The sequence below is a fragment of the Acomys russatus genome, chromosome 5, assembly GCF_903995435.1.
Source record: "Acomys russatus chromosome 5, mAcoRus1.1, whole genome shotgun sequence".
In the NCBI taxonomy this organism is placed as follows: Eukaryota; Metazoa; Chordata; class Mammalia; order Rodentia; family Muridae; genus Acomys; species Acomys russatus.
The window spans coordinates 59,145,513-59,173,257 of record NC_067141.1 but is presented as its reverse complement, the minus strand read 5'-3'; the positions used below and the strand labels follow the sequence as shown (position 1 = coordinate 59,173,257).

The 27,745-nt window shown below is 47.7% G+C and overlaps 1 protein-coding gene across 49 annotated transcripts in view; it reads left to right on the top strand.

Annotated features, from left to right (window-relative positions):
- Sorbs1 (sorbin and SH3 domain containing 1) overlaps positions 1 to 27,279 on the top strand; it is a 229,085-nt gene extending 201,806 nt beyond the window's left edge. For 25 of the 49 annotated variants that reach the window (XM_051146524.1, XM_051146492.1, XM_051146493.1 and 22 more), the window contains 9 exons: positions 1,259 to 1,305; positions 4,864 to 4,978; positions 5,115 to 5,240; positions 8,011 to 8,205; positions 9,537 to 10,289; positions 19,966 to 20,025; positions 20,604 to 20,794; positions 23,969 to 24,081; positions 26,479 to 27,279. In XM_051146524.1, coding sequence (XP_051002481.1) covers positions 1,259 to 1,305; positions 4,864 to 4,978; positions 5,115 to 5,240; positions 8,011 to 8,205; positions 9,537 to 10,289; positions 19,966 to 20,025; positions 20,604 to 20,794; positions 23,969 to 24,081; positions 26,479 to 26,546 — 1,668 coding nt within the window. In that variant the 3' untranslated portion in view covers positions 26,547 to 27,279. The remainder of the gene's footprint in view (positions 1 to 1,258; positions 1,306 to 4,863; positions 4,979 to 5,114; positions 5,241 to 8,010; positions 8,206 to 9,536; positions 10,290 to 19,965; positions 20,026 to 20,603; positions 20,795 to 23,968; positions 24,082 to 26,478) is intronic. The other 24 variants (XM_051146506.1, XM_051146516.1, XM_051146517.1 and 21 more) reach the window with 6 other exon arrangements.
- The last annotated feature ends 466 nt before the right edge of the window (positions 27,280 to 27,745 follow it).

Here is a 27,745-nt window from a genome sequence, read left to right as displayed (position 1 = left end):
CTTTTGGGTGCCTTTTCTCAACCTCGAGGGTCTCATCCCCCACCACCCCTCCCACTCCGTCCGTGTCTTGTCATCTGGTTGGAGGACCTACCATTCATTTCCTTTACACTGTTTCTCTAGACAGAGGCTACATAGTAGCTGGAGAGGTCAGAGTTGCACTGGTAGAAATAGCTTGTGCATGTGACTTTAAAATTTTCATGTGTCCCTTAAAAAACAAAACAAAACAAAAAATTGGTTAAAATAACTACTTTTAAGGGCAAAGAAGAAAGGTACGCAGGCAGATAACAGTGAAGTTCTTGCCAGAGTTGGGAGGTGAAAAAATTCCAGGCTGAGGTGTAGCACATAAATGCACTTATCCAGGCCAGGAGAGCGACAGAGGTCGGCATTTGGGTGTGACATGTGATGTGACCCACAAGCCTCCACCCAGGTTAGGGATGGAGATTTGATCTACTAGGCAGTTAAGAGCCCCAGCCAACATCAAAGCAAAACTGATGTGAGGAAGAATTTGAGGAATGTTATTTGTGCTCCTGGGTGACAGTAGATGAGAGTGAGGAGAAGGTAAAATCAAAGGGAGCTTTGTGTCTGTGGGAATCGGAGGTCAGACCCAGAGCAACAGGGTTTTGGACTGAGGGCCAGCAGGCGCGGGGCATGGTGATTTACTGACGAACTTAATGAGACTGTGGAGGTGGCGGGGCCTGGCTTGAGTGTCTAGGAGATGGGCCTGGCTTTCCAGGCTTGAGTATCTAGGAGAAAAGGAGCTGCCACAGCCAGGATGGAGTTTCAGTAGGTAGAAATATACTCAGAGTTTACCCTAGCTGGAGTTTTGGATGATGTCCCAGAACATAGGGACATACAGAAAACAAGACAATATGATAGGTAAACCAGCCTCTGATCTACTCTCTTCAGAACGTATATCAGGCGCGTAGAAGATGTCCCACAGGAGTGGGACGGTAGCTAAGGCTTGTCTAAAGACTTCTGGCTGATGGTAGCCATGGTCAGCATGCCTGAGGGGCTTTTCATACCATCTCTTACCTACATGTGGCCTTCTTGAAGGGCAATTTTCATGCATGACACAGCTGATGGACACCATCTATCATTGTGATGAAGTCCAGGGCTGTAATTTTGCCCAGATTCTTAAACCAAACTGAACTGATTAGAGTAGATCTCTCTGCTTCGCTTTCTAGAAACTTGTGAAAATGTGTCCTTGTCATTGTTCGTCAATCGTGACTTTTAACTCAGCATTGTTTCTTGTGTTTAGATGAGACCTGCCCGAGCCAAATTTGACTTTAAAGCTCAGACACTGAAGTAAGTACTGTGGGTCACACTTGTCTTTTTAGCTGCCTCTGAAGATACTGTTTGCTTAGGGTAAAGAGCTGGGAGAAACACCAAGGACAAAAATAAAAATAGTACACAGTAGATTATATGCCAGGCACTGTTGCATTGCATGCATTAACTCAGTGCACTCCCCTGAGTCAAGGCTGTGTCCTGGGGTAGATGCTATTATCCCACGTCCAACACTTAGGAAGCTAATATGAAGGAACTTAGCCCACCTAGGAGGTGATAGAGTCAGGATTCAAACCCAGCACCTTGGCATCTGAAGCTTAGGTATTGTCCCATCTACTTTCTACCTGAAAAGGTGTTCTGTTCACTTGATTTGGTTGCAGTGTGATCTGACCCAACCTGTAGTGGAAGGAATCAGAACCATTGTCTGGGAATATAACCATCCCGTTTCACTGTAGCATTCGCAAAGGAGACAGCCCACAGGATACTGCCTTTTCTCTTAGTGTATTCCTCAGTGTGTTCATCCTGCAAGATGTTCTTTAAAAACTAGTGTTGGAGAAATGAGTCAGATCCACCATGTAGTAGTATTTATTTAAGGCCCCTGCCCTTGGGGAGATAAGCTGCTATTGGCATGTTCATCGCTGTGGAACTAAGAGACAGAAGCTGATCTATTTATTTAGCCTAAATTTAGGGGAGCAGGAAGCCTTTCTATTTTCTATGGAACACAGTGTGGGAAACGCTTCCAAAGATGGGGTCCAGAAGGACTTGCTAGCTTTATAGCTAATTGTGGATTGAAGCAGAGCTTGGGATGTCTTTGGCAGCTGACCATAACATGGCCAGCCACATGCTGTTGTCCTGTGGACAGGAGGCACCACAGCTGGGATAAGAGGGAGAGCCTCTATTCGTGGGTGATGGGAAACAGCGCCTCAAGACTCCTCAACCGCATTTCCCATTTCCCCCAACACAAAAGGAGTGCCCAGATCAAGACTCCTCAACCACATTTCCCATTTCCCCCAACACAAAAGGAGTGCCCAGACCAAAGATCTACAGTGCAGAGACGAATCTGATATGGTTGGATTTGACTATTTTAGTCCGTTCCCTTAGTTTGTTAGACGTGATTGCCGTGTGTACTTTAGATTCAGGAAGTCATGACTGCCACTCACATCTCTGTTACCATAGCCAAATGATCAATGTCTCTTACCCTCGGTTTTCTGAGGTAGGATGAGACTAAAAATGCCTCCCTCGCAAAGAGAGCAGCCAGGGTAAAGCCAGTAAGATGTTTTGCACAATGTAGCAGAAGCATATGCTCAAAGTATATTATCCACCATCCTCATTTTTCAGCCAGAGAGAGAATTACAAAGACATATGAATTAAGTTTGCTCAAAGAGATATGCATCGTTTATCAACATTGATAATGCCAGAGAGCATTCTTTCCTCCTGCCTCATGTTCTCCTCATGACATGTTGCTTTCATAACAAAATCAATAAGACTTTGTAGAAAGAGTAGATTCATAGACAGGATTATTTTTAAACTCCCCAGCCGTGTGGATTTTTACTTCTTTCTATAGTATGTTCCTTAAAAACAACAAGCAAAAAATGAAACAAAACAAAAAACCATGTGCTGTGGGGCCATTTGGTTCAACAAAGTTAGCCAGGCTTCATCTCCTTGGACTCAGAGCCACGTACATGTCAGCATTCCAGAAAACATCTATGTCCTGTGAGGGGTAGTCCATATGTAGCTAGATAGTTACAGCTGTGTATCCATTCATAAGCTTAAGACATTTTGAGGCTATTGCATGATGGGGGAGGGGCTTGATGTGCTGTCCCGGAATTTGCAGTTTGCAGAGGACAGTGTTACATTGTAACAACAAAAGGCTGTACACATCTGAAAGTATCTTGTGCTGTTAATCCCCAGTTCTCTGCACTGGGCCAAGGTGTGTGGATCTGTGGGAGCTGAGACTGTGGCCTGAAGGAATGCACTGGTGAAACTACTTTCCTGGAGACTAGTTCCCAGTTTTCTCCATTGAAGGGGTGGGTCAGATCAAGCTGTCACCTAATTAAGCAAATAGAGCCCTTATACAGGAAGAGGTCAGGTGCCACAGTGCCTAAGAGCTCCTGGTACGGAGGTGCGTGGGTTTGAATCCTGAGTCTGTCTCCTTGCAGTGGGATGGAAAGCAGGCAGGCTTCAGGAGCTCTGTCCATGTCACCTGTCTCAGAGTGCTGGGTCTCTGCTTAACAGTAGGGCCATTTCAGGTCCCCTCCTGCCACCACACTGTGTGACACTGAGGCGAGAATTAGGAACGCTTCAAGGAGAGGGCTTTGGCACACGAGTAGCCAGAGACATTCCCTTTTCACAGGGATGAAGGTCCGGGGTTCTTTTATGTGCACTAAATTGGTTTTAGAACCTGACTCCTAACACAGGATCCACAAAAGCCTCCTTGTATGCTTTTGCCCAGCTCCGAGCTGACAGTTTATAAAGTTTCCACCCTGCCCTGTTGTTTAGCCCGTGTCCCTCATGCCGGGATTCCTTGAACACTGCAAAGCTGCCACACCCCTTCCAAATGACAGTGAGAGACCGTCTTCTCATGGAGTTGGGCTGGTGCAAAAATGAAAATTACTTAGACATTTTTTTTTTTTTAATTCAGGAAAAGTTCAATTACAATTTTGTTCTGTTTTTTCTTTTGTTTATCATTTGTCTTTTTTTTTTTTTTCTCCCGAAAACAGAAAGTGTCCTCGTTAGATGTCAATACTGACACAGCTGAGGCAAACAAAGAGATGGTTGTGGAAGAGTTGGAGGGAAAGACACAAACAGCATTTGAAAGAACATCCATTTTTGTTTCTCTTATTTTTCGTGTTGAGAAGGAAGGAGGGCATGACTACAGAGCATCCACTGTGCTGGGTGTTTGACCTGCAGTTTGCAGCTGCATTCTCCAGCCTTGGTTTCGCTGCTCTGGTCAGATAAAGGAGCAGTGTCCCTGAGAGCTCAAGCTTCTTGAACTTGTAAATCTCTGAACTTGGCTTGAACTCAGCTCTGCCCAACTTCAGAGCTTTCTAGTACAGGCTGATGGAGATGGATGGGGAAGTAGGGGATGGGAGGATGACAGGAAGATACCGGAATGTCATAACCCTAAGTGCTTCAGGCATGCTTAGCTGCAGCACACAGGGGAAGGTGAAAGTATCTGAAGGGAGACATTTCCCCATTGAATAAATGTAAATCAAGGCTGCGGGGGGGGCGGGGGGGGGGGTGAGGGGTGAGGAGGGGAGTGGGCTCCACCATGGTACATCTCTAAGACAGAATTCCCCTACAAAATGCATTAAGAAAATCATAACAAACTATTAAGGCCTCTGAGCCTTTCTAGCACTAGTAAGTTTGTTTGTTGACAGCCACCCATTAAAAGGCTAGAAAAATGCCCAATTTCCTGACAGTTGGGGTTCGCACTTCCAAGTATGGAGCCTCCCGTCTTCTGGAACTTTGTCCCCTTTGAACTCAGGCCCTTTTGATTCTTGTACTAAAACCCTGAAAGTGTCTTCCCCACACCCATATTGACACATCAGCTAAAAGACAGTGACCTTCTGTCAACAGGGAACTGCCTCTGCAGAAAGGAGACATTGTTTACATCTACCGACAGATTGATCAGAACTGGTACGAAGGTGAACACCATGGCCGGGTGGGAATCTTCCCACGCACCTACATTGAGGTACCACAACCTGCGGCCCCACCCTTCTCTGCAAAAGCCCAGCATGCCCCAAACACCCTTTTCTTACCATGCCCTTGTGTTTTCTCCCCTTCTGGTCCTCTCCTTGCCTTCTCCTTGGCTGTCTTTCCTTTCTCAGCTTCTCCCTCCAGCTGAGAAGGCTCAGCCCAGAAAGTTGGCTCCTGTGCAGGTTTTGGACTATGGAGAAGCCATTGCAAAGTTTAACTTTAATGGTGACACACAAGTAGAAATGTCCTTCCGAAAGGTAAGCCATGCATTTCTTCCTGGCTTTGGGGTCTGTGAATGGTGGCGTTACCTGAGGGGTATGATGTGGCCATAGCTCTCAGTCTCTAGCCTTAAGAACAGAGTGGAGAGCCAGGCATGGTAGCTCACCCCTTTAATCCCAGTACTCGGGAGGCAGAGGCAGGCGGATCACTGTAAGTTCTAGGTCAGCCTGGTCTACAATGTGAGTCCAGGACAGCCAAGGCTATACAGAGAAACCTTGTCTCGAAAAACCAAAAAAAAAAAAAAAAAGGGGGGGGGGGGGGGGGGGGGGCGGGGGGAGCAAGGAGGGGAATTGGTCAAGAATTGCAGTAAGGGGATCAGAAGCTTTTCTGAGATGAGATTTTATTTATTTTATGTGTATGGCTGCCTTGCCTGCATAGGTACCACATACACGCAGTGCCTGTGAAGGCTAGAAGAAGCTGTTGGATTCTCTAGAATTGGAGCTACACAGGGTTGAGAGCCACCAAACGGGTTCTGAAAAACCAAACCCAGGTCGTCTAGAGGAACAGCCACTACTCCTAACTGCTGAGCTGTCTCTCCATCCGCCAGTATTTTTTAAAATTAACCACACGACTCAGAATTTAACCTGAGTTCACCAATTAAGGCCAGTGTTTATGGCATCTTAGACATCACGTATTAACTGTGTTCAACCGACATTTAGGCTGGTGACTTGCTTTAGGTTTATAATGTATCCATAAACCAAGTGGGAAAACAGGCCCTTGGTACCAGGAGGAATTTTAAGACTTTGAAGCCAGAAGTCAGGTTATCAGTTATGAGGAGCTAAATACTTGATCTAAGCCTTCACTACCTCATCAAAAAGAGAAAGAGGCCTCTCTGGGTGTTGTAAGAGATCTGAAAGAAGCAGAGTTGGGCCCGGCCAGTGCTTGGTCCACAGGCAGGGGCAAGGCTGCCACCACTGTTGTCGCTACAGAGGAGCTCAGCCTGCTTAGTGCGACCACAGTAACCCTGTGGGTATTGGGATGTGGGGAGAACTTTTCCTTCCCATGGATGCAGACTTTTTTTCCATGCCATGATTCTCCAGCATTGAAGTACTGATTTTATTGAGGATCAAGAGAATTTAGCTCCCTTGCCTTGGAAAAAGATAAGCAACCACATACAAAGAAGAATCTGGAAGTTCTCTAACTGCCCATTGGCAGGGGATCCATGATTAAGTCATTATATATGTGGAAAGAGACTACCAAGAGTAGTCAATTAAGGTTTTATAACATCTGCACAAATGGGGAATTATGTGAGGCTTTGTTCCATATACCTGTTTTCCCCGCGTTGGGAGGCAGAGGCAAGGAGGAGGATAGTGATGAGTTCAAGGGCTTCTTGGCTGCGTAGCAAGGTGTGTGTGCGTGTGTGTGTGCGCGTGCACGCACACGCGTTCGCACAAGCACATGCACGTGCATGCGCCTTGGTATGGTAAAGATGGTTCACTCTATACCATTACTGAAAAGTATATAGGGTGGGGTGCATGGCTCACTTGTACTCACCATACAAACTCTTAAGACTTGAGCTCAGTCTTCAGAATTCATGTAAGTGCACAGTTGTCCTCCGACCTCCACACAGGCACTGTCGCAAAGGTGTCCCCTCACACCAGCCATGAACACAGCAATAATAATAATTAATAATAATAATAAAAAATGAAATTTGAAAGAAAAGCATGCATGAGAATCAAAATATGGTACATATTCAACTTCCATAGAGGGCGAATCTGAATCACACTCATAGAGGTAAATCTAGAAAGCACCTCTGTCAAAAATATTTACAGTGGTAATCCCCCAGGGATAGCATAATAGGGGGCTGATTGTTTTCCACTCCATTTATTTTTATTTTAGCTTTTCTGTAACATAAAAATGAAGTATATAAAACATCTAGAGAGCCTTCTGAGGGTCGGCTGAGATGGGCAAAGGCACTAGCTGCCAAGACTGGGGATCCGACTCCAGCTTGTTGTGCCACTAGCAATCTCCAACCACATAGACATACATACATACACATATATGCCATATATAATTTTATATTAATTTTATATGTATATATATGCATATACATACATGTATATGAGAGAAATAACCTTCTGAGTTGGGTGTGGTTGCTCACACCTGTAGTCCTAGCACTCAGAAGATTGCATTTGCATTAAGAAGACCTGTTAGGAGCTGAAGGCCAGCCTGGGCTACATAGGTAAGTATGGGCCCTGTCTCAAAAAAAAGCAAAGGCTATAGAGTTGGCTGCAGGCCTGAGAGCACTTACTGTTCTTGCAGAGGATACACGTTCTATTTTCAGCCCCCACATGGTGGCTCCCTACCATCTGTACTTCCAGCTCTGCGTGCTCTCTCTGACTTTCACAGGTACCAGTCACGTTCATGATGTGCTTACTTACACGTGGACAAAATGTTCACACAAATACACTTAGGTTAGAATAACATAATAGCTAAAAGAACAACCCAAAACACAACCCTCACAGCCTTTGCCTTGCAGATGAAGGCTGAGTGTGTGACTGCTCTGTTCTAAAGGAATCTAAGACACCACAGTGTGCGAATCTGAGCTCTTTACGGAAAAGCTTAACTCCTTGGTTAAGGAAGCTCTACTGTGTTAGCATCCCCAACCCCTCTGCTCTATCCAAGGCGAATAGAGACGGCTCCCCTGAGCATATGGTGTGGGGAAGGATACAGGACAGTGCAGGATGCAGGCGGGAACCTCAGATGGGCTGCAGCGTCTTCAAAGGCTCTTGTTTGGGTGTCTTACAGGGGGAGAGGATCACGCTGCTCCGACGGGTGGATGAAAACTGGTACGAAGGCAGGATTCCCGGGACATCCCGCCAAGGCATCTTCCCTATCACTTATGTAGACGTACTTAAGAGGCCGCTGGTGAAAAACCCTGTGGATTACATCGACCTGCCTTATTCTTCTTCCCCAAGTCGCAGTGCCACTGCAAGCCCACAGGTATCTAAGCTTTCCCCGCTCAGCTCGGAGTTTCCCTCCCCGGCTGTGCCGATGGCACACAGCCCCTTCTGGAATGGCTTTCTGAGGCTCTGATTAAGACTTGCCTACAGCAGGGCAGGCTGGGGGATTGTTCTCATACGTGGTCCTGGTACTTTGCTAGCACACTAAAGTATCTGAAGGAAAAGGAAGAGGCTAAGGTAATGGCTGTGAGAGGAAAAGAAAGCGAGTGACGTAAGCAGTTGTGCGTCCCTGTGAAGCTGGCGGTACAGAGACCACCCCTGTATGGCCCAGCATGCTGCTCTTTGCAGTGTTGTCCATCAAGAATGGCTTACAAGTGACAGCGGTTGGAAGATAATTTTGGGCTCTCATCCTTAGACATGTAGGCCAGATTCAAAGAGCTTCTGCAAGCAGTTACTGCACCCCAAGTTGGAAGAGAAACAGAGTGTATCAGGTCAAAGGACATAGTTTATAGGCATAGTAACAGTTTTGCTTTTCTGATAATTAACTATGGGCATAATTGTTTAAAATGTTATTTCATTTGATATATTCTCCCACCTTCTCAAATCCAACAAGAGAAATATAGCGGGGTGGAATCCTGTGGAATGAAATCGGAGGAGGATGGCTGGAAGACTGTAGGACGTGGCGCTAGCATGTGCCTCTTTTCTCCCGCCCACTGTCATTTCCTTCCCTCCCCATGCTGGTCAGTGACACAGCAGAGAGTACTTGGCACAAAGCATTAGACGGGCTTTCCTGAAGAGTGGGAACCACGTCCTACCATCTCACACGAGAGAGTGTGAGACTGGACAGGGAATTTTCACTTGACTATGGCCAAGAGGGACTGTAAACATGAAATGACCACGCAGTTTCATGCTTCTCTCTGGAGCCTCTGCTGAGCTGAAGCCAGGGCCTGGGTGGAGGCTGTCCACCTAACCCTGCAGTTCTGGGTCAGGGCTGTGGTTGCAGAAATGGGTTAGCTGGCCAGGGTGGGGCACTTCCAGTGTTTTCTTTTGGAATGTGACTCTGCAAAGCAGGCCAGCCCCACCCACCCACAGCTATCCGATGGGATGGGAGCCTCTTCCATCTTCATGCCACTTACCTCTCCTCCCTCCACCCAACCTCCACACACTTATGTACACACTCAGCCACCTGGCAGTTCCTCTCCCAGCCTCACCAGATGATTTCTGTTCTGGACACCAGGGTGTCCTGTTCACCGTCTCTATTGCATTCTTCTTTATGCCCCTTGTGATTGTTTTCCTCCATTCTCCTTTATGCTGACACTCTTATTCTTTGCTTCTTTCTTTTGTTTTCTTCTCTCTCCTTTTCTTTTTAAGTATACTAGTCACAGCAAGCTCATCATGCCAGCCCCTTCATCTCTACCCCACCCCCGCCGAGCCCTGTCCCCTGAGATGCACGCCATCACCTCCGAGTGGATCTCGCTGACTGTTGGGGTCCCGGGCAGGCGTTCTCTGGCCATGACACCGCCCCTGCCTCCTCTGCCTGAGGCTTCTGTCTATGACATGGACCACTTGGCATTGTCAGCGAGGGCCCGTCCCTCTTTGCCACTCAGCCTCCCCTATTCAAGTCGGTCAGATCACTCCACCCTGCGCTCAGTGGTTTCCCCTCTGGCCCTGCCTCCACCCCACAAAGCCTACTCACTGGCACCCAGTGCCCAGGCTCCTCTTCACGTCAATGGAGATGGTGGTATTCACAGTCACCAAGATGGCTTCTCCCAGCCACCACTTGGGAACTCTGATAGGGTCATCTCCGAGCTTAGTGATGCCTTTAGCAGCCAGAGCAAGAAACAGCCCTGGCGAGAAGATGGGCCATATGAGAGAAAAGCAGAGAGTGAGGCAGGTGAGAGATGCCCTGGTGGACCCAAGATCTCTAAGAAGAGCTGCTTGAAACCTTCAGACGTGGTCAGGTGCCTGAGTTCTGAGCAGAGACTCCCAGAGCTCCACACTCCTGAGGACAGCCAGTCCTGCAGGCCTCTGGGTAGCCCTTCTCCAGCGTGGGAGGCTGGGCCATCAGAGCTGTACAGAGGTGTCGAGGCTGACAGGAAGGCTGCTCAGAGTGGTGTGAGCCAGGTAGGCCTAAAGCATGACTGGTGGTGCCTTGGCCTCTTGCTTGGCTTGGTTAGCCAGACCAGGTGTCTCGACCCCTGGTCCATTAACCGAGGCCAAGTGAGTGCCTGTGAGGTCTGTTTGCTTGCCTTGGAAACAAAGGGATGACTTAGAGGGAAGGGAGGGGATGTGGATTAGAGTGTCTACTGGGGATAGGATAGTTCAGGAAAACGCAGTCTGACCTCTTGAGATGATTTGAAAGTATTCTTCCATTGACAGCTGCTACCCTGGCACAAAAGCCCAGGAGCAGGAGGGACTTCCTCGCATCCCAATCATGTCCCTAGCGATTGTCCTTGGCTTGCTTTGACTAACACAGCTGAGAACACCAGGCTTTGGTGTGACGTGGTGTGGCTTTCTTGTGAGATGCACTGTTTCCATAGCCCATGGCACTCAGTTTTGTCAGGTCTTTGTCTTGTCTCGTGTTTGTGTGGGACCAGAGGGCCATGTTCACAGTGAGCAGAGACATTTAGGTTCTTAGGAGGTGGTAGGATACGGGGGCTTCTGATGTCCTTGTGAGTTACTGCTTGGTGTCCTAGGTTTTGAGTGATGGTTCTTCCTCTAAGTGAACTACACAGATTTCCGCGTATAAACCATGGGGGGGGGGGCGCCTTAGGCTGTTTTAAAGGGACATTAATTTGATAACTAGACAGGGCATTGTTAAGTTTTGCTTGTGTTATTTAGTACCCAGAAAGTCAGAGACTTTGGGCACCTTTGTCATAGTAACCAGATTTGAGTACCACCTCCATCTACCTACTGTGATGGGAATTGTTCACCCTTTCAGAGACTCAGTTTGACTTTTGAAGATAAATTACTTGTAGGACCAGGGACATTATAGAACCTCAAGAGAACCAAGTGCTTTTCCAAAGCCACCACTAAGCTGTTTATCATCTGTTGTGTATAGTAGCCACAGTGGTCTATGCTCCTCCCTCAGACCTCCAGACGTCCTGTTCCCCCATATAGCTCTGTTTGGTTTTTGAGTATTCAAGATGCTCCTGGTACTGGTCTATGGACAGGGTCCAGATTGTTGAGTCCATATCCAGTGACAGTGGCGGACACAGTTGGGCCATCTGGCCAGTCACAGGAGCACAGAGGCATGAGACATAGCAGGCTGGACCTCCACAGGCTGGTGTGTCTGGTGTGGAGATCACTGAGGGCGATCAGTTTGCAATAGTTCACATGGAATTGGTCTTAGACTACAGAAAGTTAGTAAGCACTTCTCTCTCTCTCTCTCTCTCTCTCTCTCTCTCTCTCACACACACACACACACACACACACACACACACACACACACACACAGACACACACACAAAACGTGCGCACCATAGTTACTCATGTAAAGTAGGGGTCTAAGCAAACAGCCCACCCCTCCCTGGAAGGGCTATTGTGATGATTAATAAAATAGTAAGTATCAGAAGAGTACTTGGCATATGGTCCGTCTCCGCTACACAAGCTTCCTGCTATGGCTTCTGTACATGGTTGACCAGTCTCTTAGTGTGGGGGCTGTGGGACAGGTGCCCCTGAGCTGTGTACTCTAAAGAAAAGTGTCTGTCTGATTAAGAGGAAGAAACTAGTTCATTGCTTGAAGAGGTAGTGAAGTTGCCGGTTGAAAAGCATGAGATGTCTGACAAGGAGCAGTTCACAGATCAAGCTAAGGTTCCTGGAGCCCTCCTGATGGCCAGGAGTGAGTCATCACAGCAAACCCCGGCCCAGGACCCAGTGTGTGCAGGAAGTGCGCACAGTACAGAAGCACCAGTGAAGTTCAGGGTGCACGCTTCCTGCTTCCTACCAAGGACAGGAATGGAGTAGCTGGCAACACCAGAGATTGTGTTGACTGGAAGGCCAGGCTTGTTGAGGATTGGCTCGCCTTTCTTGGTGAGTCTCGGGACACCAGGTGCATCATTTCCTGTCCCCTCCCTTCCTCCTGCTTTCCCAGCACAAGCCATTTCCCCATGGATATGGGGAAGCCATGGTCTGCTTGGTTGCTTTTGAGAATTAAGGGTGTCCGGGAGAGCAACTCTATACACATTCCTCTCAGCCTCTTACTTCACCCAAGGTGGCTCTGCCATGGGTCCTTCACAAAGGACTCTGTCTTCTTGACACCTGTTTGGCTGACAGGCAAGCTAAAGATGGAAAGGACTTACTTCATCACCTGTTCTCTAGTGGCCCTGTCAGGACGTGACCTCAGGCTGTGTCACTTGTCTGGGCCAATGCATTCCAGTATTGAGAAACTTGCCAGCCGCTCTTGTCTTTGATGAACTACAAGGTCCTCTTGTCCTCTTGTTGGGCTGAGGGGCTGGGTTGAGCGTCTGACCGGTAAACAGTACATTAAGTGAAAAGGCAGTCCGAGATGTTGTGGTTATTCCTTCCTTCTTTTAAAAGTCCAGTGTCTAGCAGTGCGGTAAGTGCCCCAGGGAGCCGAAAGTCTTGGCCGTCACAGCAAATTTCTTCTCCCTCCCTGGGCTTGGAAGACACTCCCTTGTGACATGGTCCCCTAGACAACAAGGCAGCCTCATCTTCCAAAGCCTCCCCAGCTTTTGTGCCTGCTGGTGTTTCTGCTGGTCCTTCACACTTCCCGTAGATGTTACTTTTCCTTTTCCTAGGAGGCCTTCCCTGGCTACTTCCCCAACCCCTGCATAGTTGGATGAAGAGCTCTGAGCCTGACCCCAGTGAGCATGCTCTCCTGCACCAGCTCCTCTGCAGGCCTGGGCTCCTGTGCAGCAGTAAGGCCCTAGGTCAGGGACTGTGACATCTGATCTATGGAATGTGCTCGGTAAATATTTGTTGAATGAAACAAAATATTAAAAAAAAAAAAAAAAAAAGCTGAGCACAACCAGAAGAATTTGTGATATTGACTGCGGAGTCACCCCTGTTCACAGTAGTTATAATGCAAAAGAGACCGAGTACAGTCTGTCCCCGGAAGCTGAAGGTTGGAAGGCAGACTAAGCACAGGAGGAGAAAGGTGATTACAAAGTAGGATTTTTTTTGGTGGGTTTTAAGAATAAGAAGTTTTACCATAGATACAGTGGAGTGTGGTTGGTACTCAAAGGTCCCAAGGTGGGAGGCACAAAGTGTGTGTGGGGAAGGATGTGTTCCTGGATTCAACAAGTTTTGGATGAGGCCACAGATGGATAGATGAGAGGGATCCTGTCAAGAGGCCAAGGACCACAGCTTGGCCGATGCCTGTCTTTGGCTCCGCCTTCACCATACGTCTGCAGGGCATGGAAGTTATCTTCCTTACTGTTCCTTGACCATTGCTGCTTGGTCTCTCCTCCACCGCTTTCCTTCCCCTGGGTCACCTGCCCACATCCCAACGTTCTGGGTGTGTGAACTCTTGCGGAAGATGCTTTGACGTCCCAGTCATTTCTCCTGTCAGAATGCTTTCACTTTGGGTCAGCTACTTATGTTGTCAGGTTTGTTTTCTCTGAATGACAAAAGGGGTAAATCAGTGCCAGGGTCTCTAGGGAGCCTGGGATGAGCACAGGTCTCCAGGTTCTGGTTCTGGCTCTGCCATCAGTCCTCTGAGTGTATGAGTCACATCTCCTTCCCAACAACTTCCTTGTCCCTAAACAAAAGATGCTGACGTGGGAACTGCACTTCCTTTCAGCTGTGGTATTCTGTGGTGAGGTGAGGATCCCACGTGAATTTCAGTCGAAAGGAGAAAGAGCATACAGAATGTCAAGTCCAGGCTTTATTCTAGACCGCTGAAACCCAAACACTTTGCTTTTACTTGTTCTTTGAGTGATGACTTTGTTGACTAGACAGTAACACACATGGGTACACACAAAAACACACCCAGGAGATCAGGATTCATCGTCATGTTCTTGGATTCTGTTTGGTATAATTTTGGCCAATAGCATGTAGGACAGCTGATCTAGAAGGTAAACGCGCAGATCATGTGAGAAATCCTGCCATTAGCACCGCCAAGTATTTACTGCATCTCCCCAAGGGAGGAGCAACTTGCTGACTGGTCTCTGGAGTTATGTATAAGAGTGCTGGACATCTGCAAGAAGCCTTGTTGGATTTCTACATTAAACCAGGTGTCCCTGTGCTCCCAGAACTTGGGATGTAGAGGGAGCAGGACCAGGGGGAGGAGAGGTACAACTTAGGGAAAGACAGAAGAGGTGCTTTGGCAGCCACGTGGGAACTAAGTCAGTTCTCAGGAAGATGCAGACAAAGGCAGGGGCCTGGCTAGAGCATGGAAATCAGAAGTGGGAGGGAAACATGAGGTGGAACTTGTAAGAACAAAAGGGAAGTTGGAAGCATTAGAACACACACACACACACACACACACACACACACACACACACGCACACACGCACGCACGCACGCACACACACACACAAGATATATTAAGATGTTCAAAGATGAAAAATATTTGCTTTGACTCACTCAGAAGGGAAGTCTCTAAGCACACCCAGCGAGTATTAAGAGTTTATGGGAGAGACACTGGACACTTTTTACAAAATCTCCTGCGAGTGTGCTCACCACTAAACGGCAGGAAGCCAAGACCAGAAGGCACAGTGTCCACCCCTACTGTGGTGCTAGAAAAATGGGCTGCACCTGTAGAGATACAGATGCCGGCAGCAGAGTGCTGCGGAGGTGACCTTTCCTCAGCATCCCTGCCTTGACTGGGTGGTGGTGACGTTTCCCTCTGTTGAGGCACCTAAAGGATCGAGGGGTAGGAAGTGAATGCGCAGAACTCAGAATCCAGGAACCAGATGGCCAGATAGAGTGCAGATAGGATACTGGACCACTTACCGCAGCCCACATGATTGGGACCCAGCTCAGGCAGGGCCTGATGTGTGGTGCTGAGGAAGCAGGAAAAGGACAAGAGATAAACGATGCCTTCCCACCTAAGAGAAGAACATGGCGGCTCAGGGTGGGAGGCTCATTTTGCTACGGTTGTGTCGATTGAGAATTTAGGAATTTGGGGGCCAGCTAGATGCTTTAGTATGTAATAAAGGTATGTGCCACCAAGCTTCATGAGCCGAGTTCAATCCCCAGGACCCCTATAGTGGCAGGAGAGAGCTGGCCCCCAGCAGTTGCTTCTTTTACGTGTGCACCATGGCACATGCAGCTCCCCCCAACAATGTATCTTCAATTTTAAAAAAATATTAGAAAACATGGGGTGTGTACTTGACACATTAATGCCTCTCTTTATTCTCTTTGTTATGAAGAAAAAGTGGGAGGTTCCCTCGGAGTGCCTTCCGTTTCTTCACTCCTGAGCCACATGCCTGCCATCTCTCCCATAAGACAGACATGGGGAAGGTTGACAAGGTCTGACCCGAGCAGCCGGAGTTTTGCTGAATGTTAGAAACAGATTCACATTACAACGAAGTCAGTGTATTGTCCTGTGGGTGGTCTGCAGGGAGTTCACATCTAAGCAGCGAGGAGCCCATGGACTTGTCAGCAGCTAGCTCTATAGTGACATGGCCATCTTTTTCTCGTTGGCTGTTGTCGGAGAACTCAGCAGAGCCAGAAACTTCTTTGCTGGTTCTCTGGAGACTTCCTGGAACAGAAACCCAGGAGCTTTGGTCATCCGGGCCTCCCCACTCCACCACCATCGCTACCTACGTTCCAAGTACCGCTATCCTTGAACATTTACACAAGTGAGTTCTGCATCTGTGTCTAGAGGCCGTGAGCTGACAAGTGGAAGGCTGCCTCCCTTGAGCCGAGTCATGCACAATCCCACTATTTATTTTGGAATTCGAAATCTTTGCTCCAAAGACCCCGTCTGGGAACCAGGTTGTTCCTTGTCCCCTTAGGAGACCAGTGCAGGTTGCCATGATGTGGGGTGGATTCTGAGGAGGCAGAGGGTATGATGTAACTAGAGCAATGCCATCTCGGAGGCTCAGGGCCTATCAACTGGACAGCAGACTGCTGCTGTGCGTGTGGGGGCCCAGGCCACACAGGGGCTGGGTGTCTGTCCCACGCACTCCCCCAGGGTTCTCTGGCTTGTGTACAGTTTATTTTGGACTTTAGCCTTTGGCTCACCCCCCCCAGAGCTGAAACAGGATGCTTAGTAACTGCAGGAGCACCAGGTGCTTTCTGGGTCCAGAGGGGATTAACAGCTCCAGGGAAGCTAAGGTCAGATTTCTGACAGACTCCAAGCTGAAGACAGACAGCAGGGAAGCAGAGCAAGGGACATGTACAGCATTCTTAGGGACAATGGGTAGAGCACCCTGTCTTGTGACTGGGTCCAGAAAAGGCAATTTCTGGATCAGCAGCTAGCTCCTGCGTATGACTGGTGTGAGGTGAAAGGAGTGCAGTGTGTGCTCGCTTGAGTGTGTGCATGCACACACCTTGCACGTTGGACTGGTTGATGTTTTTCCAGGCATACGGAAAGCTGGAATGCGACTACAGAATCCAGGATGTAGGCAGCATGAGCTAATAGGCCCTTTATTCTTAGCACCAGCTGGGTCCTGATGAGAACATGGATCTGCTCTTAGGCTTAAGGAAGGGCAGGCTTGAAGCAGTGGGGGAGGACACTGTCCGTAGAAAGGGCATGTGATGTGCCCGTGCAGTTTAAAATGTCCTAACAGCCATAGTGGAACAGAATAAGTGAGTTACTTTTAATAACGTATACCGTTTAATACAATATGTTATGGGCTGTTTTTTTACATATTTAAACATTTTTTGAGCCAAGTTTTTGAAAACCAATGTTTATTTTTCAATTGTAGCACATTTCACCTCTGTACTTGTTGTATCTCATGTGCACGGAGCCGCTTGTGACTGCTGGTGCCTCACGGACAGCACAGACCCAGAGGAGGAACTGCAAAGGTGTTAGAAAGTGGGACAGGAAAAGCAAGAGCATGTGCCTAGAGGGAGAAAATCCTCTGAGGATAAACAGCCTTTCCAAGTGAAGGGCTGATCCAGGCAATGGGTGTCGGTGGTGGCTTCTAGCTACGTGGGAGCTCCCTCCCTCCTGCCACCCCTACCCTCACCCCTACCCCCCCCCCTGCCCTCACCCCTGCCCCCACCCCTGCTCCCAACGGGTTTACATTCCAGCTATGTGAGCTGCTTCACCAAAGCTACACAGGGAGAAACTGAATCTGATGATATTTACTGTGGTTCCTTCCTTCATTTGTCCAACACTAAGTGGGGAACCCAGTCCTTCTGACCTCAGGAATGTGGTCTGTCTGGACATTAGCGCTGGGATGGTGGCTTTCTTCTGCTTTGGGTATGGCCAGAGAGCAGAGGAGCTACTAACTGAGCCATTGACGGCCCTCTAGTACTGTTGCTCCTCAAGTTAATATCAGACACTATCGTCTATGGTGCACTGTACTGTCTATAAGCGGAAGTACCTTTGAGCATCTAGACCAGTGGTTTCCATCCTACGGCTCTAGACCCCCACAGCAACCACATATCAGACATTCACATTATGAGTCATAACACTAGCACAATGAAATACTTCTCTGGTTGGGAGGTCACCACAACAGGAGGAACCGTGGTAGTGGGTCGCAGCATGAGGAAGGTTGGGGACCACTGACCTAGAGTAAAACATTCAGGAAGAGAAGTCAGAGTCTGTGCTTCCGTAGGCCCTGGGTGACACACTGCTCTTCAGTACCTCGACTAGCTGAAGGAGACGATGCCACCATCATCTCTCAGATGGCTGTCTCTGCTGGTGGATGGCACTCGCTTTAGAAAGCGGTCCCTTCTGTCCGGTCACAATCTATCGGTATCCTCCACACAAAGGCACACAGGGTTAGCTTCGTTCTTCTGAAAGCCCACGTAGCAAAGGCTTGGAAATGTTCACGTTCTCCCCTGTTCCAAGTGGAAGCCTTGGCCCAGAGGCAGGGTGGTCGGCGAGTGAAAAACAAAGTCAACTCAAGCCCGCTGGCCAAGGCCGGGAGGTCCCAAGACGCCAACAAAGCAGCGTAAAGGGTCCTTCCGTTTTCTCTTCTCTCCTACTAGCAGCATACAGCCCAGGGGGCCGGGGAGTTTAGTGATAGGGCCCGGGAAGGGTTTTAGAGAACTCAAAAGAGTTACTCAAAAACAGGCATGGGTGGCTGGAGGGATGGCTCAGCAGTTAAGAACCCTGTCTGCTCTTCCACAGGACCTTGGCTTCCTTCACAGCACCCATATCATGGCTAACAACTGCTTCTAACTCCAGTTCTAAGGAAATCCGATGCCCTTTTCTAGCTCCCACAGGTATCACATGTACATAGTAAACAAACATACACATAAAAATAAATAAAACTGGGCTGGAGCGATGGCTCAGAGGCTAAGAGCACTGTATGCTCCTCCAGAGGTCCTGAGTTCAATTCCCAGCAACCGCCTGGTGGCTCACAATCATTTATAATGTGATCTGATGCCCTCTTCTGGCATGCAGGCATACATGCAGGCAGAGCACTGCATACATAATAACAAATAAATAAATCTTTAAATAAATAAAACTTTTTAAAAATCCCCAAACAAGCAAAAATGAAAGCAAAACAAACAGGAGAACGATGCCCGGTGTGGCTGTTGTTCTGCTGGCTGTGCTGCAGGGTGAGGACATCTACAGTGGACATGGACAAGACAGGTGACGCAGCAGAATTGAAAGGACAGCCAGGCAGTTCACCTCTCACCAGCTGTATGCTACCGAGGCATGTACTACCCACCTCCCAGCATGCATTTCTCAGAGAACTGTATGATGAGCGCATCCTGCCTGTCTCCTGGTTTTGGGGGGATGTAATCACTGGTGACTATGTCAGCTAGCACACCTGCTAAGGCTAGATGGAAGGTGGTGGTGTGAGGGTGAAATGGGTTAAACAGGACAGAGGCAGAAGCCAGGAGATCCCTGCACTGCCTGTGTGACCTCGCTTTCTCTCTAGCCCCTTCTCTGAAACCAGTGTGGCCTGCGCAAAAGATTTCTAAGTGCCCTTCTCAAAGACAGTAGGGCTGCAGTGGTCTGTCGTGATCATTACACTTTACCTGGAGGGTGTCTCCAAAGGTCAACTTCGGAGTATTTATTCAGAGACTTGCTAGAGCCTGGAATTGTATCCTCTCTGGAGGAAGTGATTTCAAGCTGTCTCCCAACAGAGGCTTGACCTCGTGGGAGCTCAACTTAGAAGGAAGGTCTGCGTGGCCTCAGTTCCATATCAACCATATGTAGCCTGGGCTGGTGACGAGCGACGGCTCATTGCTGTGTCTCTCCCAAATCATGCTGCTCTGCCTCCTCAACTCATTATATACCTCACTAGACTCTGTTACGTGTAGATTCTTTTGAGGCCTCACCTATAACCCAGGAATATCCCAATAGTGGTGTAATTATTCAGTCTCTGTGAGTAGCCCAGTGTAGTGGTGCTGAGGGTTCCACTAAGATCGAAGGGTTCAAAGTGGGGTTGGGGGTGTGGGGTGGGCGGTTGGTTCTGTTTCTAAAGGCAGCCCCTCCCTGTGTCTCTCCTGCCAGTCTGAGGACCTTGGCTTGTCCTTCTCACCTCCCTGCTGCCACGTGTCCCATCTCATTGCCGGATGCTTGCTTCTAACTCTGTACATCTGCGTTTTCTCCTGTGCATCTGCCATGTTGTCATGGAAACCCGGTGTCATCTGAATGTGGTGGTGTGGTACATGTATTTGCTCACGCCTTTTATTTTGAATCCTTTCCAATGTGACATCTGCTAAAATGTCTCCCTTATGATTTGCTTGGTGATCACAGCCTTCTCATCACTCATTGAGCGCAGGACCTGATCTCACAGAATCTGAAAAGAACTATGTGGTAAGATGCCTGCTGAATAAGACTGTGGCTTTCCTAAAGAGAACCTTTACCAACCGCAGCAGTGTGTAGACCAGAGTAACTCCTGGTAAACATCCCGCTGTGGTTTGCAAGAGCCCATGGCTGATTTAGTAAGGCCAGGGACTCAGCCACCCTCTACGCCTCTAAAAGAGTGGAGGAATTTAGAGACGGTCCCACTCTGCCTGCAGGTGGGGTTACTGTGCTAGTGCATGACTGGGGGTCAGTTCTTGCATTTCTAGCCTGAGATTATTCCAGCTGTAACAGTTATTCACTAATTACAGGCTTTTATGCTGCTGCCTTTTAAAAATAGTCATACTAAATGCCAAATTCCTCTGTATCTTACCTGTCTTTCCATGCCTACCTGGATCCCTCCTGCACTCTACCACTGGATTCTTTTTTGTTGTTGTTTTTTAACCTGGATCTTCAACTCTGTTTCTCCCTGGACTTAACGTGCTTCATCTGGAATGTTACATCTCTTCCTCTCCTTTTTTTTTTTTTTTTTTTTGTCCCCACATTGACTGTTTTATGGGGTTTCTGGATATCGTGGGGCCACCTCACAGGAAGCGGTTTGCAATGAGATCATAAACATTGCCGAGAAATCCGTTCATTACTGCAGCACTGTCTCTCATCCCCTTGACTTCCATCACAAGGTACCCCCTTCTGACAATAAATCATCTTTAATCATTTCTCAGCAACCTCAAGCCCAGCAGCGAAGAGTCTCCACAGATAGGAGTCAGCCCTCACAGGATTTGTAAGTACAGTCTGGGAACTTTGCTTCTTATATTGTTGGCGGACTTTCTGCTTTGGAAAATGGATGTTTGGCTGACTATGTCACAACTGTTGGGGGTGGGGCGGGGGGATGAGCTAATTGCTTCCCACTTCTAGGGAAGGCTGTATTTCCTGTTAACCAATGAAGACAGGTGGTAGGTAAATAAAAGAGGTCATGGACTCCTTGCGGGGGGGTGGGGAATATGAATAAAATATTAACAGCTGTACCAGGTAGAACAGAAAGAAAGGAACAGTCTCTTCTGAGCTGAAATGAATGAACAGCGTTGATTCATTCATTCATTCGTTTAAAAAAAAAATTGGATTCTGTTTGTAGAAGAAGAAAAGTGATTTGAACCAAGCTTTGGGGAAAAAGCGTGGAGTGGGTAGTGTTTGGGGAGCTTGAAGAAGGCTTGTGTGGCCGCCCAGGGTTCAGGAAGGTGAGGTTAGAGATGAAAATTAAGATGTTAGGGTGGGACCAGATGCTCGATTGCAGCTGAAACTGGTTGGGATTTTGTTCTGCAGGCACCAGGAAGCCACTGAAGGTCTTTAAAGCGAGGGTCATACTGATGGGGCCTGCTCTAGGGAGATAGCTGTGGCAGCAGAGGGAGGGTGGGGTTCAGGAATGAGAGTCATAAAGATGCTGGTTAGGAGAAACAAGCCAGTTGTGGTGGCCTTACCTAGAATAGGGTGACTCTGTGTGACCATGGGTTACGTAAGGTCACTAACAGGCAGACAAGATAGAGAGTAGTAGACAGTGGAGGACAATGAGACAGAGCAGCAAGGAGAGGCACAGGTCTAGGAATGCTCATTAACAGAGCAGAGCCCACAGCCTCTGGCCTGCCATGTTGCCTGCCTGAGGGAGAGACCAGGAATAGAAAATGAGAAAGGAACACCAGGCATTCTCGCTGGTGACTTGAAAAATGACTGGTGACTGCCTAACAATAGTGGGTGTTCCATTAGAGAGTTTGATGGTGCATGGGGTAGGGGACCGTAGATCAAGGGACATGGGGACAGGACAGAGTCTCAGGTATATTTCTGCCAAAGGAGGTGACAAGCTTGAAAGATATAAGTGAGAAGCTGTAAGTGCAGGAAGAGGGGTCAGCACGGCCAGGAGAAGCCGTCCTTGCACACAGTAACAAGGGACAGGATGAGGAGAGACTGACTCAGGTCTGGAGAGGAGGAAGATTTAGATCTTGTCACAACAGAGAATACGAAACGCTGTGTTGAGAGTGGGGAACCAGAGCAGCAGAGGACCTCAGCTGGAGAGTCCCTGAGCGGCAGAGAGGACCATTAGAGCTAAAGGGGGGGGGGGGGGGCGGTCCCCGGCCACAAGGGTGCATGTTTTCTCCAGTCTGTTTCCACCACCGGCATACAGACAAGCAGAGTTGTTTTCCAGAACATGGGCTGGCAAAGCAGCCATGGTGAAAATTAAGGGACGGGCAGTTTAAGATGCTAGTGAGGACATGTGTTCCACAGCCAGCTATAGGAACCCAACTTAGTTAGGAAATAAATAGAGAAACACGAGGAAAGGTATTCACTAACTAACTCAGAATCCATCTCCACTCATTAGAGACCCTCGCTCTGGCAGCCAGGTCCTTCCACCAAAATCTCAGCACCCTGGGAAAAACAGTGAAAGCAGCTGCTGTGTACTTAGCACCTCAACAAGAGCCGCTTGGTGCTGGAAGCCAGTGCCACGGGCTTGTGTCTGGTCCCTCTCACTGCACATTGTCACTCAATGACATTACTGGAAATGGCATTTGATTGGCGCATTCGCAAAATTCTGGTGCCACTGTGGTGTTTTAAAATGATGAGTACTCTGAATTGTGACACTGGTGCATGTTAGGTACCCTTGATGCCGAAGCTGATGCCCATTTCACAATGAGCCTCACTGTTATCAGGACACAGAACAGTGCAAACTAGATGTCCTAGACCAAAGAGCAAGTCAATAAAAACCTTTTCTCCAACTATCGTTGGGGTGGAACAGAAACAGAAAGCTTTTGAGGTCTTCAGAAAAGGAGCCCCACACTTGGAAACACTCAAGATAATTTTGTTAAACAGTAAGACTGGGTGTATGCGCTATATTATTATTATTGTATTATTTATCATTATTAGTTAATTGTTTTGTTTTTTGATCTTTTTACTAATTTGTTCTCCCATATGTTACATCCCAATCCCAGTTTCCCCTCCCTCTTCCTCGTGCTCCTCCCCGTTCATCGCACCTCTACTTCTTTTCAGGAAGGGGCAGGCCTCCCGGGGCAGCACCAAACATGGCATATCAAGTTGCAATAAGAGTAGGCATCTCCCCTCATATTAAGGCCGGACAGGGCAACCCAGTAGGAGGGCAGGGTACAGAAGCAGGCGAAGGTGTCAGAAACAGCCCTCACCCCCTCTGCTAGGAGTCCCACAGAACACCAGGCTACACGACTCTAACACATATGCAGACGGCCTAGGTAGATCCATGCCGGCTCCCTGATTGTTGATTCAGTCTCAGTGAGCCCCTATGAGTTCAGGTCTGATGACTCTGTGAGGGTTTTTGTGGTGTCTTTGACCGTTCTAGGTCTTACTCTGTAAGCACAGAGTGGCCTTGGACTCAATGACAGTCTTCTTGCCCTAGCCTTCTACATGCTAAGATCACAAACATGAGCCATTGCACTTGGCTGGGAATGTACTTTTTTTTTTTTTTTTAATACATTTTCCTACCTATGTATGTCTGTCACCTGATTTTACAATTGCCTTTTGTTCTTTGATGTGTATGACCAGAATTTAATGCTCCTGGAGCTAAATAACTGCTGATTATTCTTAATAATCTACCTATATTATTCTATTATTTAAAGGGGTGTGGCTGACTTTAAAGGCATTAAAGTGTATAGAGGTGGAGGAGGGGCTGTAGACAATCAAGGTCTGCCATAGTAATGGGGAAAAAAAAAAAAAACTCAGAAGATTAATCATTACTTTATCTTTGGGAATTCCCCACCCCTGTCACTCTTAGTTGATTTAATGCATTTTTCTAAATGCTAACTGCTAGAGAAATAATACAGTGTTTTTGTCATTAAGTGGGAAGCATTATGTAAATGTTGGGTCCACAGTTTTGGGATTTGTAAATGGTCATTAAAGCCTGTGAGCAACTGAGCTACTCACTGGCCCTTTTTTCTTGCAGATGTAGCTACCAAGCGTTATACAGTTATGTGCCCCAGAACGATGATGAATTGGAACTCCGAGATGGAGATATTGTTGATGTCATGGAAAAATGTGATGACGGATGGTTTGTTGGTAAGAATCCCATCGTGCTTTTCTTCCTAGTGGTGTGCTGAAGCAAGGACTAGGAATGAAGAAATATATGAAAAAGCAATCTTCTTTGTTTAGAATGCAATCTCCCAGCCCCTGCAGAAATGCTGGGCCACTCATTCTCAAGGTGGTACAAATGTTCTGAGTGGGACCTAAAGCCCAGATATGCCAGTGTCTGTGACACAGACAGCAGGCATCAAATTCTATCATGACTATAAATGGGGTTCTGTTTATATTTCTATTGTGTTTATGTCATTAATGTTTACAGATTTTACTTTTAAAGCTCTTAAGAAACAACACAAGAGCCAGGCAGTACTTGGGAAATTTCTAATTTTGATTTCTAAATTTGAGGGCAGCCTGGTCTACTGAGTGAGTTCTAGGACAGCCAGGGCTACACAGAGTAACTCTGACTCGAAAAACCACAAAGAAAGAAAGAAAGAAAGAAAAGAAAGGAAGAAAGCTGGACAGTGGTGGTACATTCCTTTAATCCCAGAGCTTGGAAGGCAGAAGCAGGTGGATCTCTGTGAGTTTAGGGCCGTAGTCAAGGCTATACAGAGAAACGCTGACTCAAAAATCCAAGAAGAAGGAGAAGAAGAAGAAAAAGAAGAAAAAGAAGAAGAAGAAGAAGAAGAAGAAGAAGAAGAAACACAAGAAGCATGTGTGGATGTTGCTAAGACCTTTTATTTATTCAAGGCTTCTAATAACTTGAAGAAAAGCAGCTAGCTAAAAAATGTAACAAAGTAGGGTTTAGCATGAGGCTCAGTGGTTTAAAACATGAGGCCTAGGTTTGTTCAGAGGACCACAGACCACACACATGCACATGCACATACATACACACACACACACACACACACACACACACATGCACACGCACACACACATGCACACACATACTCACATGTGCACACACATGCACACAGACACATACACAAATACACATGTGCACATACACACATGCGTGCGCACGCACAAACACACACACACACACACACACACACACACACACACACACACACACACACACACACACACACCCCAGTGCAATATATGCCTTACAAGAAAGGGAGAGAACAGCCTCTGTCTATAGAGTCTGCTGCAAGCCCAGTATGCTTGATAGGCATTGACTTCTCTCCCAAGGACCCCTGCAAACGCAAGAAGTATTTGCCTCGTGACAAATTCAAAACATGCGGGCAACAGGATTAGGTAACTATCCTAAGGTCACTCTGATAGCAAATGTCAGACTACCCACCACTTCCCTTCCTTTCTGTTCAGGCCGTTAGTACAGTATGAACCACTGGCTCACCCTTTGCTTCAGTCTCCCACCTTTTCCAGCCCCAGCTCTCATCTGATTTCTCTGGAAGAAACTTCCTAAAGCAGTTTTGGGTCTGGAGCTGTCAGAACAGTGACGAAAGAGGAAGGCAGGGAGCTTGGCTAGGGCCTTACCAGCTTCTTAGAAAATGCTCTGTCCTCCCAGAAGGCAAGCCTCCCAGCAGGGTGTTTTACGAAAGTCTTATCAGGATCCAGAAGCCACAGAGCATACTGCAGTCTCATGAAGACAGTAGACATGCCAAATGTAAAACTGAACATTTTATAGAGGATGCATTGAAAAAGTAAAAAGAAATCCATTAAATTGGTTCTGATGTCTTATGAACCCATAGTATTTGGTTATTATCTTTGGAGCACCCAATGTTGTCAGTGATATATTTTATATTGTTTTTACAGTAAGTCTTTGGAAGCTGGTATATATTCTATCCCAATTCTTAGTTATCATGGGTGGATGGCCTATTAAAAGCTGAGGCTGAGGCAGGAGGATATCATATTCTAAGTAGGCTTAAACTATACAGCAAGGCTGTGTCAAAAGAGGAGGAGGAGGAGGAAGAAGAAGAAGAAGAAAGAAGAATTTGCTATTACATTCCACTAGGAGTCTCTCCATGTCCACCGTCTCTCCATGTCCACCGTCTCTCCATGTCCACCCATGGAGAAAGGTCACTAGATCTCCAGTGAAGGCAGGTGTCCTGGATGAAGGAAATATGTTGGGATGAGCATCTTCCTTGCACACCTCACTTAGTCATTTTTGAAAGTAGCCTTGGATTTAGCAACCCAACATTTCTCATCAGCAAGGACAGAAGAGTGGGGATGGAATCAGAAGGCCTGGGTTCAAATTCTGCCTCCACCATCTGTTAAGCTCAGGGACCTGAGAGACTCTGAGCCTGGGTCCCTCTTCCCCTGTCATTTTGTAGCCCAAATGATAGAGCTTTGCAAATCACAGTGTGGGATTGTTACCAAGGACTGCGCAGAATCTCTAGCATCCTCTCTGAACTCAGTGAGAAATGTCTTCTCATCCTGTGTCTGTCTTTGTTTGCTTGTTACGTTTCTTTACAGGCACTTCGAGAAGGACGAGGCAGTTTGGTACTTTTCCCGGCAACTATGTAAAACCTTTATATCTATAAGAAGACTGAAATGCACAGAGATTATTTTTATCAGAGGATGAAGCATCATTCATGAACTGGTCTCTTTATCTAAATATTGAATCAGAAGGAAACTAATGCAGTTGGTAAAGGAAGAAATCGAAGAGAAGAACAAGGAAGTGTGCTGAAAACCCATGGTGGATCAGGGCTTAACTGTGTGCTGAGGAAATCAGTATTTACAAGGCTGCTTCTGAGAGCTGCTCCAGCCCCCACCACTTGGATAATCTGATCTGGAGTAGTGTCTATAAGCAGCATTAGCCAAAACATGTGCCCAGTCTTTACCCACTCCCATTTCAAAGATAGGTCAGTCCTCAGCCATGTTCCACAGGTCCCAAGCATGAGCATCATTGACAACCCCTGCTTCTATCCCTGGCTGTCCCAGAGCCAGCAGACCCCAAGTGCTGCGAGAGGCTGGTCTGCCTTGCTGAGGTTTTCCTTCAGCACTGTGATTTGATGAGATCGGGGTGAAGAAACTGAGGCAGACCAGGCCCCTGGTGCCAGCCAGCTGGATACATTGCTCTTTACTGCCCTGATACTCAGACAGAAAATCATGCCATGTTTGTCCCGAGCTTGGGGAGCAGGTGGCCAGGCAGATGGGGTTACATTCCTGTTTCCACGTGACTAAGCCAGTCTCCTTGGGGCTCCAGAGGTCACTTGGAGTGTGCTTCTTCCCCCATCACCATCACTGGCTGGGCAGGGGTGGCAGTGCCTTTCTTGGCTTAGTATGGGCTTGGTACACCCGAGCCCATAGAATACAGACTGGTCTCTGTGAGTTCTCTTAGCATGTGTAGATGCTAGCTGGCTGCAGGGACACCATGAGTAAGACACCCCCCAGACCTAGAAAGGGACTTTGTGCCTCCTGCATTGCCTGTGGAGCTCAGAGATCACCCAGAATGTTGTCCTCCCTGGCCCTTGGCCCCATCCTCCCCACCACCTCAGTCCTGGGAGTCCGGGTGCACACAGTGAGGCCTCCATTCAGAGCAGAAGCTTTATACCCTGCCCTGGGTATGAAGTCTCTTCTTGGTGGCAACTCTGACTCTGTCCTCCACGAGCCCTGGTTGTGAGGAGGGGACCGCTCTAACACCTAGGTGTTTAGTCTCTGATTTTCTGTTAGATTCCCTAACCGACAAAGGTAGGTGTGGCCTGTTCTCAGAGCCAAGCAGAGTGGAAGATGTGAGAAA